This window comes from Carcharhinus amblyrhynchos, chromosome 4, assembly GCF_965287045.1.
Source record: "Carcharhinus amblyrhynchos chromosome 4, sCarAmb.v2.hapA, whole genome shotgun sequence".
Lineage (NCBI taxonomy): Eukaryota > Metazoa > Chordata > Chondrichthyes > Carcharhiniformes > Carcharhinidae > Carcharhinus > Carcharhinus amblyrhynchos.
This window is the reverse complement of record NC_137327.1, coordinates 85977131-85994347: the sequence shown is the minus strand read 5'-3', so window position 1 is coordinate 85994347 and position 17217 is coordinate 85977131. Positions and strand designations below refer to the sequence as shown.

Genomic DNA, 17217 nt, shown 5'->3' with positions numbered 1-17217 from the left:
AATGTCACTGACAGGGGTTTAAAATCAAGCTGTATTAAATATCTGAGAATTTTCACATTTGCACAGCACTTCTTAATGTTATTTTGCAGCTTTATTCCACCATTGCTGTAAACACTCAGACAAGGTCTTGTCTCCTTTAGAGGAGGCACAAAGGTCAGCTTCACATCACTAAACATTCTGCAGCAATTGCTGCATTTTCGGTTTCAAAAGATTACATCACTCCTGAAGCAGATCTACACCAAGCATCTGCTCCAAACCAAGTTTGTTTTTAAAAACATGTTTCATTTCATATAATGCACTTTGCTTCTGCACTGAAGCTTCAAAGCAATAGTGAATTGTATTTGAGATGTCCATGATTTTATCAATTATTTTGTTCAACTAGTAAACAACATGCCTCCAACAAAATGTTAATTTACAATTCACTCTAGGCCTCACTCATTATGACAAATAATCAGCTTAGTATTGTTACAAAGGATCCCTGTTGTTGACAGTTTCTCTTACTGGGATATTGTTCCTCTAATAACCAAAATGTTATTTTTTTTAAGAACTTCCAAAAGCTTGTGACATAGTCAGCTAAGACACCACCACCTCCACCCCCTCCCCAACCTAATTTAATTAGCATTGCCCCATCATAAAGTTAATATGTTACTTGCGCTAACTAGAGCAATTGCTTGAAATTCTCATTTTTAGACCAAAATCTTATTACACCACTGGTTAAATTCTGCACTGCGATTAGATGTAGTTCAGTAACCAATTACAATGTACAAATTTAGAATCCTTCATCTATTGCCTCCTCCACCTAACTGAATCATCTTTCACCAATAACATTAGTTCAAACAAGATAGCAGTGTAGTGTAATGAATTAATTCACTCCCTCTCACCACCACCACTGCCGCCCCCCCCCCCCCCCAAAACTCCTATTGCCCACCCAGACTTAATTGCAGAATTCTTTTCCTCCCCCAGTTTGTAGTTTTAAAACTTAGATTACCTTCTATTCTTTAACTTTAGTGGTGCCCTACAAAATGAGCCTTGGTGTTTAAAGTGGCTTGATGGATGAGGTGAAGTGACAAAACATTTCATAAAATCAAGATCCATCAGCACTAGTTGCTTATGTTATAAGCAACACATTTTGCAACCAAGTTAGAAAAATTGTGCTGTTTGCAAATTTCTGCCTTACCCTCAATACATAAACAATATGGCCATTTCCAGATAAACCCACCTAGTTAAAATAGCTGAAGGCTATTGTTGTTAAGAGGACAAGTCATAATGGATGGTTGATCAGAAAGACAATATCATATGATTACAAGAAATAATTTTATTATTCAGTTTATCAAGTTTACAAGAGGGAGAAATCAATGTAATTCAGTCTATCAAGTTTTCTCCATATGACAGGTCTAAGCCAAATTTGCTTCTGATAATTAAAGGATCTTCACAATAAGTGACAAGTTTAGAACTACAAAGATTTATTGTTTACATTTCTCCATCTTTGAAGGTCACTAGTGCAAACTTGTCTCACTGGTAGCTCCCACAGAATTATAGAATAGTTACAGCACAGGAAGCAGCCATCTCTGAAAGAGCAATCGCCTACCATTTCCTCACAGCCACCACTACCACCCCCTGTCCACCTGGCAAAGTTTCTCAGATAATCATCCAATTCTATGTGGAAAGCCATGGTTGAATCCACCTCTATTATACTTTTAGGCAATGATTTAGGACCAAGACTGGAGTCAGGAAACAATGGGTTCAAGTTCCATTCCAAGGCTTGAGCATAAAATCAGGATTGAAACGTCAATGTGGTACTGAAGGAATACAGCACTCAGGTAAAAAGTTAAAGTTTAAACGTATCAAATCAGACTATCCATCTATTCAGATGCAAGTTAAATATTCTGCGGTATTAGAAACCGTAAAAAGTCTGACAACACCAGGTTTTAGTCCAACCGATTTATTTGATAATAGACTCACAAGCTTTTGGGGTTAGTCTATTATCAAATAAATCGGTTGGACTAAAACCTGGTGTTGTCAGACTTTTTACTGTGTTTACGCCAGTCCAACGCTGGCATACCCACATCAGTATTAGAAACCCACAGGGGGATGGCTTGTTTCCTTCACAACATTACATAACCAAAAACGCAGGTCAATTGGGGTGTTTTTGGGATTGTGTGTTAAATAACTGCCATTATTCTGCATAATGACCAAACCTCAAAAATAAATGAATTGTTTAAACATTCCAAATCTGTACAGAATGAAAGATGCCACAAGCCCCCACTCTAGTTCCTTCTGTTCCATATGGTCATCGTGGGAGTACACATCAAATCCAAAGTTTTATATAAAAATTGCTGAGGAGAGAAAACAACAAGAACTCTCCCAGAAATTTGGATCATTCAGTAAAAAAATGGTGCAACTGTGACGTTGGGGCATTATTCTAGACAATTTGCTGATCTGCCAGAGCTTCACACCTTAAAAGCAGCAAGGCAGGTATGGGTGGTCAGTACCTGGGCAAATGTAACATTGTTCTCTTATGTGAAGTACATTTGTATTATAGGACAGGGCAGAGTAACAATTAATGAAGGCAAGATGTAGTTTGATCTGAAGTATTATGCGCAATGGGAAGGACACTGAATGGAGGCGATATGTAGCATGATCAGTTGTTCACAAGCTCAATTAAAAATTTCACACAATTAGATACTCCTTTCAGATAATGAAAAAATGCCTAGAGTGAACAGGTTACAAATGACTTGGATTAAAACTTCACTCTTTTGCATTCCTTATATTGTTGCAGCCCTTTTGCCTTTGAATTTTAGCACGTCAAGAACACATTGCAGAAAGCTGAGTAGCATCAGTTGGCCAAGCTCTGTCCACTCTTAGTACCAAGACTAAGTACTAGCATGCCAACAAACCTGTCAGTCTTTGCAACCCCTACAGATTTATGATGAAATGCAATTAAAGTGCTGGTTTCCAGCAAACATGGCATTCAAAAGAAAAAGCAGCTTGTTTGATCCAACAAAGCCAACCTCAGTGAAAAAAGGTTTTATTGTTTGCTATTAATGCTGAGTGCAAGCTTTCAAGATAGCTGGTCAGCATGTTTAATCTATGATGTGTAACATTACTTTATCTCACCAGGTAAGATGATGGGATGTTATAATTAGTATTCGTAACACCAGATGTGCGGTTTTGCTTGGCATGAGGAAATAAAAATCACAATTTTCAATTATCTACTCAACTCGTAGAGTGCAAAGGAAAATCGTTTTGTTTTGATTCAGTGGAGCACAAGGATTGCTGATTCCTGCAAGCATCAGTTTGTGGAGCCCCACATTGGTGAGGGCCCTAATTGTAAGTTGCCAAAATCCTTATGAATACCCAGTAAACTATATTCCACGCACCCCCCCACCCTCAACTCATTTCTCCTGCTACAAGCCTCAGCAAATATGAGTTTGCTTTAGGGTGCCACCCAGCAACTTGCAATTGGAGTCAGTACCCCAGCATTCAACTTGAAAGTTTATAACAGTATGCCTGCACGTGGTGCCATGTCCAGCTCAGTGATCATTTCAACCAAAATACCAGTCAACAGGCTAAAAGTTAATGACTTTCAGTTTTGGAAGCTTCATACCAAGTAATGCAGTTAATTGACTTCATCTTTTAAGCCCATGCAGACAAACAAAAATGCCTGATAAAAAGTCAAGAACTAGTAATAGCAATGTGTATAAAATCTGAAACAAGGACCTTTTAAAAAGGATTAACCCAAGGGAATGAAATATTTACCATCAGTTCCTCTCCATAGCACTGGGGACCCATGTGGCCAAGAACTCTGAAGTAGCTCACTTCCTGACCACCCAAAGCATCTATGAAGCACAAAAGGCAGCAGCAAGACAAAATATATTCCACTTGTCGCAATGGGTGCAGGTGCAATACCAAGAAGCTTGATACCATCAAGGACAAAGCTGCATGCTTGATTAGCACCTCATCCACCAAAATAAACATTCAATCCCCCATCTCCACCACAGATGTACAGTGGTAGCTGTGTTGTACCATGTACTGCATGATGTTAGCAATTGAGACTAGCTTTGGGGTTTAAAACAGAAAGGGCAGCATGGACAAGTTGGGCTGAAGGGCCTGTTTCCATGTTGTAAACCTCTTAAGACTAACTCAACAAGACTTCTTTCAAATCCATAACCCCGACCATCTAAAAAGATGAGGGTAGACAATGCCATCCACAAGTTTCCCTTCAAGTCACTAGGGTCTTACTGCATTTCTTTATTTTCCTCAGTTCAGTTGAAAAGGTTTGGGATCTGAAACATTAATGCAGTCAGTTGCACCACAGTTGCTAGACCTGCAACATGTGTTTTTATTTCAGGTTTCTGGCATCTGGAGGAGTTTTTTTAAACTGGCATTGTTGATTAGAAAGCAGTTGAGGAAAAGGTTTTTCACTGTGATAGACTCCAATCCAGTACCCACTGCCTAGAAAAAGCTGTACCAGTGCTGTTAACCAAAACTACCCTCAGTAACTGAAAGGTGTAGTACTGTATACTGTAGTAATTTGTAACCTTCGACAGCATACATTTGTTCTTGCAGCACTTTTTAAACCTACATCATTCAGGATTCTCAAATTTCAGATCTTTGACAGCTAAAGGCATTAGCTTCCAACCTAGTCTTGCTATAAAGTGAGCAACATAGAAATTAGCCCCTTGCACACAAGAGGTAAATACAGCTAGACTTGCATTCCATTAAATCACATGAAACACCGACTCTTAGATGGATGATTGCTGCTCTGTACAGATTCAGTTGTCAGCCCATCTAATAGTCTGGCTGATAAACAGAGCTCCCCAACCCATGATAGGAATGGTGGTCAGCATTCCTGCTCTTGATAACAAGCATAGATGTTGACTTAAGACCAGAGGCAGTTACAATACTTACGAACAAATAGACATTCAACAAAACTGACGCCAGGGTTGGAGGAAGGAAAGGTGAAGCCACGGAACTCAAACAATGTTTCTGAACTATTATAACGAGATCACATTGTGAGCAACAAGCATGGTTTACTTAAGCAATTGCAATTCATGAGAGTGTTTGGGACCTTACACATGAAGGGAAGAGGTAAAAGGATAGTCACTGCATTTCCTATTCTTGCATGGAAAGGTATTGAGAAATAAAAAGGGGAGTTTTGGGGGAAAGAGAAATTCCTTCAATTCTTTCACGGGCTGTGGGCATTGTGTAGGGCAACTTTTTTTGCCCCATTCCTAATTGTCCTAGAGAAGCTGGTGGCAAGTTGACTTATTGAACCAATGCATCCTTGCACTGTATCTTTATAGAAATGCTGATAAGGTTAGAGTTCAAGGATGTTTATGCATCGATAGTGAAGAAGCAGTGACGAGTTTCATGTCAGGATAGTGTGTAGTTCGATAGGGACAAGGGTGTTTGTGGGCAACGGTCCCTTCAGAATGCTAAAGAGGAATGTAGGTGAAGCTGTGTTTGACATGGCATATGATAATCCATTGAATATAGGAGGATGGTGGGGTGCAAGGTGAGACCAAGCTCCATCTTATTATGGACAGTGAGGGAGGGCAAGGTCAGAGAGGTGTATACAATAGATCAGCCATAGAAGGCCCTTTCAACCACGCTTCCTGTTTGAGGGTGGGTGAAACAAGAGCAAGGTTGAAACCGGGAACATGTCAACAGTCTTCTGGTCCTGAAATGGACAAAGAGAGGCTGGGAGATTGGACATCCAAGGTGAAGAGAAGACAGCTCAGGCCGTCAAAGTAAAGTAGGACAAGTCATGGATGAAGGTAAAAAGAGACTGGACAAGGAGGAATATAAAAAGAGTCAGGATAGGAAGAATTAAGATCAGTGAGGCAAGAACAGCCAAGACAGCAGGAGGGCAGTCCAGTTATTGGATTTTGAGACAGTAGAAACGTACTGTTCATGTTTGGGAAATGCGAATGGAAGATCTCCAGGCATGATAGTTATTGACAGCCCTGGATAAGAGTGGGAATTTTAATAATGGGGTCATGATACATGGGCAGGGAGGAGGAAGCAAAAAAGAATTGGCCGAATACCAGATTTTGCTTTTATTACATTAGAATTGGCATTCAACCTCTATTTAAGAGGTTAATGAGAACGATGGCCCCAGTATGGTCAGCAAGTTTGTTGAGTGTTAAGAGTTGGACTGAGACAGAATGCTACGAGTTCAGAGGAAGACAGATTGGAGTGAACAACGTAGTACCACCACATCAGCAATGCTCAATAAAGGGTCTAGATGGAGGAAGAAGAGAGAATACTGGTGGTGGACAAGGTAACCACTAGACAAGGAGTAAAATTCCTGACCAGAGAAATGGCTGTGGAGATGGAAGGGGAGCTCAGTGTCATGCTGCGCAACTCAATAAAGGTAAGATGAAGTGGAGGCCTTTACCAGACGACAGATCTTTCAGAGCAAAAATTATCACTGATTATGCAGGAAAGGGTAAGATTTGGAGGAACAGGATTGAAGAGAAGGAGGAGGGAAAGGTCTGAGGGTGCCAGCAACCATTAATTGGTAAAGCTTGCAACCCTTCACATTTGGGAGGAAGGCAAAAAGCTTTTGTTCAAGCACTGAATGAGACAAAAGGTGGAAATGAAACTAGAAGAGGACAGCTTTGAGACAGCTGCTGAAGAGAGATCAAATATGCAAATGTAAGTGCATCTTAGGATGCAGTGACAAGGACGGTTTGAGGAATTCTGAATGTTTTAGAAGACATCTGTAAATCAATGACAGACCTGAAATGCAAAGAGTTAAGTTCAGTTGATATCCAAGTGGAATAAGTTGGAGACAGCAGTGTGGCATGGAAGTGGGCTTTTGTAGATACTTGGTCAAATAGGAGAAGGGAAATAGAAAGTTGTATTTTGCAAACCGTTTCCTATTAGCGGCCAAGCAAGGTACATGATTTTAAAAAAACCACTAAGGAAAGGTGATGCAAATGATCAGCACTGGCAGGTTGATAAGGATAATTTGTCAAAATTGCTTTCACAGGAAAGCAAATCGCTCATTTGACACTGAAAAGCAAGAAGCTAGAGTGAAGGAAGCTACTCTGGATACCTGCAAGCAATTTTAACGTTACTTTTGTAGAACGTGGAAAACATATCCTCTACTGCCAGCAATATAATTGTATTGAAGTACTAAACAGATGCAAAGCATTAAAAAGCAAAGTGATAAACAGACATTTCAAAATCTGTAAAGTTTGTTGAGGAACCAATTAAACAATTTCAAACACTTTTGTTCATTTTGTACAGTTCAACTTGTGTGCTACAAAGTGTGTATTACATGATACAAAACACCTATCTTGGTAAAGCAGCACATCATGCATGTAATGACATTGTTGCCAGTTAAATATTCATGACTTACTGATAACTTTCCCCAATAACTAACGCAAGTGGTAAAGACAGCATGTAACCGAATCATGAAACTCAGATTTGACACTTAGTCTTTGTTGAGCTCAAGAATTTTGGTCAACAATGACACGAGTAGTAAATTAACTCAGCATCTCAGAGCCAGTGAAAGTAATGATGGCAGCATTTTCACCAACCACGAACTGGAAGCCTGTCCTAGGAAATGCACAGATGTACACATCAGACCAACTTGGCATTAAAAATTTACTCCCATGATTAAAAAGAGCCTGCCATCATCATCCAAATCCATTTTGCTCAAGGGTTAAGATTGGGCCCCTCAGGTGTTAAGGCTCAAACATGAGTGGCAGCAACTAGCACATCTGGAAAAGCAGCCTAATAACGCAGCCAGAATTTTCATGAACCATCATGGAAGAGGAAACTCAAAATGGAATGCTCAGCAGTTTAAAATAGATTACATCCAAATCCTCTTAAAAATAGTAACAGTTTTTACATTTGGGTGTGTCAGATGTAAAAACTTTTATATGCTAAATATAGAGCCCACCGAACAAGCTGTTGGGATGGAGGGGCATGTTTGTTTGTACATCTCTCATCTGAAATTTGGAAAAGAAAATGCAGTTTGGCAGAGAAAATAAGACTTTGAAAATGTTTTGTCCCAGATGGGTGGTACAGCTACAAGGTTACTAATACTGAAAGTTCCATAAGTTCTCTTCTATATAAAAAGAGGCTGGTGGGAGTGAAGGGAGTAAATGGATACAATCTGCTCCAATATTCATATTCAAACAAGACCCAAGAACTCAATTTGAATATTCTTTCCTCTACCTCATGAATAAATTATCTATTCAGCCATTATCATACAACAACTGGTATTTATATAGTGCATTTAATAAATACGCACTTCACAGGAGTGTTACACAGCAAATTCTAACAACGCGTCATAAGGCAATTAGCCAAAAAATTTAGTTTTAATGAACATCTTAAAAAAGAATGAGGTAGAAAATGGAGAAATTATAGGGAGGGAATTCAACTGTTTAGGGCCTAGGCAGCTGAAGGTGTGACAATCAACGGTGGAGCAATGAAAATAGGGGGTGTTCAAGAGGCCAGAATTAAATGAGTGCTAGTATTGGAGGATTGTGGGGTAAAAGCAGATTCCAGAGATAGGAGTAAGGCCTTGGAAGGATTTGAAAGAAGAATGAGGTCTGACATTGGGGATCATGGCTTGACATGGGCAAGGACACATAGCACAGTGATAATTTCAGGTTTACAGCTGATCAAGAGTACATTGAATATTCAAGAGGAATAAGCATGCCTGAGAATTTAGAAAGGGGATGAGACATGGGTCAAGTCAGGTGATGTCAATAGGGGACATCAGCAGCCTTGGTTTGGGGGAGTTCACCTCAGGGTCAAATATGACAATGTTATGTAGAGGCACTATGGAGTGGGGTGAATCAATAGTTAAATAACAATGGCCTCAGTCCTACCAAAGTTTAGTTGGAGGAAACTTTTGTTTAGCCAGTATTGGAGACAAGGCAAGCATCCTGATAATTTAGCAACAATGGAGGAGTCAAGAATGATGAAGCAGAGCTGGGTGACATCAGCATGACTGCATTTTTGGATGATGTCACCAAGGAGCAGCAGGCAGATGAGAACTTGCAAGGGGTCCAAGGATAGATCCTGAGGGACAGCAAAGTTAATGGTGCAGATGCAGAAAGAAGCCACTGAAAATGATATTCTGACTACAATTTAGATAAAAAAGGTTAACAGGCGATCCCACTCAACTGGAGGAACAGGATGTGACCAACCACATTAGAGGCTGCTGACAGAGAAGAGATGGTTTACTTTGTCAGTTCAAGGTCATTTGTTGCTTTAAGACCAGCTTTGGTGACCAAATAAAGGCCAACATGGAAGCTCTGACTATGGATACAAGAGGAAGGTCAGATTGGAGATGGGTGGTAGTTTACAGGGGCTTGCATAAAAAGGGAATCCAATTGTGTTACTGAAGTCTTCAAGCTCCAAGTACAGGACTGTTCACATAAATCATCCCAGACTTGACAAAATAATTTTGCAAGAATGTCAGCCATCCCCAAGTGAACTTCAATTAAAATCACAATGTGATGACTATTCGTGAGTCAACATTTTCACAAGTCTTTTGTAGTGAGGTTCCTCCGGAGGCTCATTCAAAAAAATGCACTGACTTGGTACTGAGCCAGTTTCAAACCTACATCAGCTAATTTTAACCATTGGAAATGCATATTTACGCTCAACACCAAGGCATACACGAGAATGATCTCTTGGGTGAGGCACTAGACATTATCTATGTAACTACACCCACTGTGAGCAAGAACACATTTCCTGTCAAACAAAATGAGACCTATTAATTAAAAAAAAGGGACATAAATACAATGTAGGGGTGACAGTAGCAATCAATGATGTCAGAAGGCACAGGGCAGTGCCAGAGATAATAAATATCAGATTGAAAGAGGCTCACAATGGCCAGCTCTTAAAAGGAATCAGCGCACAGCAACTTTGCCACTCAAGATAGTCACTGAAACAAAAACAGAAGATTTCAAATGCAGACAACTACAGTAGAAATTGAATGCCAACTTCCAACTATGGAAAAACTCTTATTCCCTTGCCACTACCAGAAAACTAAACTACATCTAAAAGGTTTGAAATTTAAATTACTGCCTTTCAATTCGAGTTATCCATGAATATCCACGAGAATTGCCGTTTACTTTTTTTCCCTAGCAATGAAATCATGGTGATTAGATGCACCTACAAATTGAAAAGGGAGGTCTGATTATAAACTTGCACGACTTCAAATTCGTCCTTGCCCTTATTTAGTAGGTAATTCAGAAGTTGACAAACACGTTGTCGGTTTTGACTCTTGATGAAAATAAAGTGGGTGTTCCGGGAAAAATTGCAGCTTCGAAGGGGGACTTGCCTAAACCAGCTTGCCGAGGGTGGGGAGGCGAGCAGACGGGTGAATGATTAAGCAGAGTTTAAAACTCAAAAAAAAGGCCATTGTCCTCAAGCTGCGGCCCTTCCAGCTCAGAGCAGCTACTAAACTGCCAAATAAGGTTCTTCTATTGCCCACTAGATTACTTTGAGGAAAGAATCCCATACATGACGCATTGCAGGAAGCTTTGAGTCACTTTAGTTCCATTAGAAACTGGAAAACATCCAAATATCAAGTAATTAAGGAGGTTTATTTTTAATATAATTAACGTAGGACCAGATAGCAGGCAACATGGGCAAAAAAATGTGCCCCGCCTTGATTAAAGCAATTCAAGCGAGCTTGCCCTGATACAAATGAACAACCGTTACCAATCGGGTCAGTTTTTGTTTTCCCAAAAAAAACTTGGTGAGGAGTTTGAGCGAAGTTACAAAGTAACAAGACAGTTCAGTGCTGCCGAGAGTGGCAAAGAGCCCAGCCATTGACCGAGTACACTAAAAGGCAGAGTGGCTCAGTTAGGGGCTGGCAGTCAGTGTGCTAGACACCACACAGCCGACTCAAACCAGCTTTATTTGGGGGGGCGGGGAACGGCGGGGGTCAGTGTGATGGGCACCACACAGCCGACTCAAATCCACCTTTCGAACAGTCAAGGGCTGGGCAAACAGCCAACTGAAACCCATCCTCATAGTCGGTGTGCTGGACACCACCAACCCCAGTCAGGAGGAACTGAGACGGAAACTGAAGTTTCAATATAGTTACACAGAGGGCGGGTGCCAAGAGGCGGCGGCGGCGGCGACGAAAGAAAAAGAACTGCAATAAAACCAAAGCTCAGTTGAAGAAACAAAAGTAAATATACTCCCAACCCCCGGTTATAAATGCCATTTTCAAAACTTCAATCACACAGGATTGAATCATGCAGGATTACACCGCCTTTATGCACACTGAGGTTGAATGCCTGCTTACCGTTTTCGGCATTTTGTTTTCTCCTCTACTTTTAACTGTAACGATGGTGAAATAACCAGTTATTTCCCCTCTCCCCGAATTGCCGGCTTCTCTTTTAGAACCAGACGCTTCTCCTGCCCATCGGCTTCAGAATGAAAAAAAAATCAGTACAACAAACGCGCTTTTCAGAGCGGCCAGATAGTGAAAAGGAGCCTTGAACTAATATTCTCAGCACGCTGCTAATCGTCTCCACTTGCGCTCAGCACTGAACCAGAAGCCCAACTTCCTGCTAACGGAACTTCAATGTCTGAATCTGACACCACACCCAGGAAGACGTTCACATTTTAACTGATGAGGAAATAGACCCCGCTTCGCAATGTTGTAATAAATGGACTTCTGGTTTATAGCTTTTTTCGAAAGTGAACAAAACATATTTAACTCATGCGTGAAACGTTTTCTTACTTTATATTTGACTTTAACAAACTCTCATCTTAAGATGAATAAAATATAGTTGATCTTGTATCAATTAACACGTTAATGGAAAACTGGGAGGCATTTGTTGAGGAGCGGGCTGGGATTTCTTCAAAGTATCAATGGTCCTTTTTTTCCTAATGAATTGGAAAAGGAACTTAATATTCCTTTCAGTTGGGCGTTAGCAGTCAGTGGAGTACATGAAAATGTTCAGCCATAAACTGGATGAATCAAAGTAAATACAACAAATGGCCTTCACTTTCTGTGGACCCTCACAAATACTTTCAATCTGATTCTAATACTTCAGTGGGCACAAACTTGGCGAGCTGAATGGTCACCTTCTGTTCTATAACCGTTCTAACACAGTTAGATTTACAAACAAAATTTGAGGAACAGCCATGTTAGTGTTGGCATAGTGATGACTTAACATGTAACTTAAAATTTGGTTAAAATTTATTTTGCTGGCTATCCTACCTTATGCCCTCTGTGAGCTCACCTTGTCCATGAGACTTTCTGCCTGCTCTCTGGATCATAGTCCTACCCAACTTCCCTTCCTGGTTCCCAAATTAGCTGATATTGTTAATGTTTTTGTTTCATTACATATTGTTCATCTGCCATCAAACCACACCACCCTCCTCCAATGCCTCCCTCATCCGTGGAGTTGTCAACTTTAAGGAATTGGCCTCGAGTCTCCAGGAATTGAAAATCAATCTTGAGGACATTGCTGTGTGCAACCCCGGAAACATATTATCGGGAAGTAAACATTTCTTTTGACCAGATATAAAAATATTGAAAATGGGACAAAGAGTTGTTTGGCTGACACTCAAGCATTATCCAATTGGGTAATGAACGATTTTACTTTCCAACTGGTGCTGCAAGCAGTGTGTCACAAGGATGGATGTGTTGGCCAACAAATGACTGGTGCGTGGAGTAAGTCATGTGATGAAACTTCTGGCCTATATTTAATCACAACCCTGGCTGTCCTTCCAAAACACTACCTCATTTCCAACATCCATTTCCTGCCCAAAGCCCTTGAACATGTTGTAGCCTCTGAAATCCATGCCCATTTTTCTCAGAGTCCAGATCTGAATGTTTCTAATAAGGTTTCTGGCCTAGTTATGGTGCCGAGAAAACTCTTACCGAAGTCGTAAACTATTCCTCACCTCATTCTTGAGCAGTTTGTGGCCTTTGCTACTGTTGAACACACATCTTCCTTTCTGAAGTTAAAGCAGCATGTTCTTAATGCTCCTGTCATATTTAACCCTGAGGTGAGTTTCTGACACCTATCCATGCCATCAGTCAGACTGCCTATTTCCTCCTCCGTAACTAATTCTGTCCCTGCCTCAGCTTATCTGTTGCTAAACTCTCTTCCATCCCTTTGTTGCCTGTAGAATGACTATTCTGATGCAATGCTGCTAGACTTCCCAACATACATCCTCATAAACTTGGGATCATCCAAAACTCTGCTGTCCATGTTCTAACTCACCCTCAGTCCCATTCACCTCTCACCCTGAGCTTGCTTAAATTGGCTCAAATACATCCACGGTCATAATCTTCCCTATCTCTGTAACCTCCTCAAGCACTATAACACTCTGAGATATTTGGGCTTCTCTAATTCTGCCTCTTGTACATCCCCAATTTTAATTGTTCCACTATTGCTGAGGCCATTAGCTCTGATTTTCCTCTCTAGATCTCTCCTATCTTTACTTCTTATGCCTTCTTTTAGACATGCCTTAAAACTTACCTCTTTGACCAAGATTTTGGTCACCTGCCCTAACATATCCTTATATGGCTCAATGTCGATTTCGTTCAATAATCTTCATGTAAAGCATCTTGGGATGTTTTACTATATTAAAGGCATTGACAGATGTTGTTGTTAGCTGATGGTATTTTATTTCCAACCAATAACAAAAGTCACCAGCAATTTTATAAAGCAAAAGACTCCAATATCAATGTCATTGGAGATTGTCAAAACTTCTTTGCCAGAAGTCTTTCAGACACCCTCTGATGGCTGAATGTGCTTTTGCCTCAGATTCCATCATTTAGGATCTAATCTTTCAACACACACATCGAAACTAGTTATGTGTGCTCTCCAACAATGGCCTATCCAAAACTTTTCTTCATTTAAAAAAAATGCGGCAAATGGCAAAGTCAGAGATGACTTTTGTGCCAAATCCCTATGAAGAGAATTCTCAGATCAAGACCCTGTGAATTACCATTGACCAGAAGTTGAACTGGACCAGCCATATAAATACTGTGGTGACAAGAGCAGGTCAGAATTGGGAATTTGGAGGTCCTGGCTCCCCCAAAGCCTGTCCACAATCTACAAGGCTCAAGTCAGTGGTATGATGGAATACTGTCTACTTGTCTGGATGGATGCAGCTTCAAAAACATTAAGAAACTCAACATCATCCAAAATAAAGCAGCCCACTTGAAGAGCAACCAGCCTAAACATTCACTCTCTCCACCACTGACATTCATCAGCAGGTACTCTGAGGGAGAATTTAGCATGGCAAATGTACCTAGCCAACATGTCTTTTGGACTATGGGAAGAAATGGAGCACCCAGAGGAAACCCAAACTGACATGGTGACAACATGTAGACTCCGCACAGACAGTGACCCTAGCTGGGAATCGAAACCAGGTCCCCTGTGCTATGATGCAGTAGTGCTAACCACTGTGCCATCCGTGCAGCTCTGAAATGAGCCCTTGGCATAAAGCCCGGCTGTTACTTTCAGAGCCATAAGCATAGGGTGATCTTGCAGTCTAAATGATGCCAAGTCCAGCATCACCTCCACAGGTCGTCCACTATCCGACTGGATAGGCGCAGCCTTCTCCATCATTTGGACGTATGATGCTTTCCTCTGGTCTTCGCCATTCAGGCATCAATCCTGGTAAATCAGTGGGCCTTGCCATCTTCTCCTCTGCAGGGCAGGGTGCAGTCACACATTAATGTCATTTCATTTGGTCCACTGCTAGTAAGAGCACTGCCAGCTCAACTGAGTCCATGGTCCTCTCAATCCATAAACTAAAAGGAAGAACAGAAATGTGAGCATCGAGGAATCTTGTCAATGCCCTGATCTATTGGTCTATTAAGGCATGGGACATCCATCTATGCACATTCCCCTAGGCGAACACCTTTCCAGCGAGTTTCAGTCCCTTCTCTTTCATGCAATGGCTGCAAGTGGGCATCTACCTTAGATAGCCTTAGTGGCCCACTGAATCCCACAAGCGTGAGGACTGAGGACACATGAGTGCGTTGACTTGACCAGTGTGCTGACTTCCCAGGGCTATGAAACACTGTCACCAATCTTATCATGTAAGGGCTCTGTAACGACTGCCCCTTACACTGGAGGCTAAATCTGTGTCACCTCTCTACTATGAAGAGATGAATATAGGCCATGGGGTTCAATGCTTGAGAGCATATCCCCACAGGGTTAATGGCTGAATTAGTGACCGCATCATACATTACAATACTGACTAAATATGTGTAATTGACTCATCAAGGAAAGGTAAGGAATGTGATTAGGGAAGTGGTTTTCCTCTGTGGCAGGTGAGTCTCCTGTCTTGAGCTGCCAGCCGCCTATGGACTTCATGACGAGTAAGAAGTCTTACAACACCAGCTTAGAGTTCAACCAGTTTATTTGATAGTAATCTCACAAGCTTTCAGAAACAGTGTTCCTTCGTCAGGTGTGTGGAAGGTTCTGATCAGAGAAGAGCATATAAAGTCACACACAGTTTACAGAATACTGATTGGAATGCAAGTCTTTACAGCTAACCTGCTGTGACAAATGGCATAGCTCATCCACACAGCTCGTGTCCTGAAGCTATATTTTGCAGCCTGAGGGTGGGGATCAATGTGACAGCACTCATCGATCCCCTCTGTGTCTGGGACCTCTTGCCCTCATGGAGTTAATCACCTCCCCATGTCACAGTACCTCTCACTGCCCACGCAGAGTGGAGTTTAATTGAACCCCACCTGGGAACCACTCGGTTGCCTCCTTTGCTGACCCTGTGAATTTATTCACTCCCATTCACTTCCAGCTGCCACTCCAAAAAGGCTATCCCTCCGAAGAAACATAGACACCAGCAAGCAGAACCACACAAATCGCCAGACTCTTTGGAGGCCTAGATGTCTGCAATAATGAAGGCTGCTAAGGCCTGCAAGCAGCAAATCCGTCTCAAATCTGTCTGCACCCCTCAACACCCCCCCCCTCCCCAACCCCACCACAGCCCTGAAAATTACTTAGCTGGTTCTTCCAGTGCCCCCTCACCATTTGACTCCCTAGTAGGTAATGGCAACCTAAGTGTTCTCCTTCAGGGGTCAGGTCACCAGATTCCAACTTACAGAGATATTATTCATGCTGGCATGGGATGAATATTCAGAGTCCTGGCAGAATGGCTCACTCATTAAATGATAACGTATTTAAATGAGATTCCCAACCCTCTTGGGCAGGAATCTCATTACATCATAGCTGAGGGGCGCAAAAAATCAGGAAATGAGTTCTTACAGGCAAGAATCTCATTTCCCGACTCTTGTGGGATTTTGCACCTGTGTCGGCATTTATGTTGACAGCTAATGCAGGCTCAAAACTCTACCCAGGTGTTCTAACTCTGATCAGAAGTTTTGGACCAGGTTAATGTTTGAGGTCTATGAGCTTTCATCAGAATGTGTAAATTCACTGATACGATGTTTAATTGTGTTAAGTAGAAATACTTTTGACACTTTGGAAGTTTGGTATTCAACAAGACTTCATAGCTATTGTTTCAAGTGACACTCTTCACATCCTGTCTGTACTCAGAAAGAGTATTGCATAAAGTTGCACTCTCTTCCTTGTTGGTACAAGCGTTGAAAATATTAAGCAGAATTTTAACTGGCAGTGGGAGACAGATTTAAGTGCGAGCAGAGGGTTAAATCCTTAAAAATGTTAACATGTATATGATCCCACTCATTCCGGCTTGTACCAGGGCGCATTTGGAGACATGAAGGAAACTCCTGTAGCGATATTGGATCTCTCACGTAAGCATGCGAAGAGACAATTGATTCTGACTTTAACCCAGCATTATGCTTTGAATAGCCATGGATTTCCTGAGCATTTGTGAAGTTGACCAGGGTCAAAAGGTGAGAACACAGCTGGGTTCATAGTCCTGTGAAATTGAGAGCCAACTTATTTAAATTTGCAGCCACTTTTCTCGACATCACAACAGAAAATTTATTTCAGATTTATTTAATTGACTGTAAAGCAGTTTGGAACAGTCTGTCAATGTGAAAGGCACAGTATAAATGCAAGTTCTTTCTTCATTCTTTGCAAGAGGTTTGCAAGGAGTGGAATGGTCACCTGCGGTTAAAATGCATTCTGTATTCTGTAATCTCCCTCTCAAGTTTCAATGTGTATGTGCACTACTTTTAGCGCACTGATTAATACATATGCGTTAAATTCTTGTTCGCACTATTTCAGCAATGTCATCAATCTT

At 41.3% G+C, this 17217-nt stretch overlaps 1 protein-coding gene across 1 annotated transcript in view; it reads right to left on the bottom strand.

Moving 5' to 3' along the window:
- Nucleotides 1-11566, bottom strand: part of msna (moesin a) — a 71197-nt gene extending 59631 nt beyond the window's left edge. The window contains exon 1 of the mRNA XM_080187450.1: nucleotides 11294-11566. Within this exon, the coding sequence (XP_080043576.1) occupies nucleotides 11294-11305 (12 nt within the window). The 5' untranslated portion in view covers nucleotides 11306-11566. The remainder of the gene's footprint in view (nucleotides 1-11293) is intronic.
- Between the last annotated feature and the right edge of the window lie 5651 nt (nucleotides 11567-17217).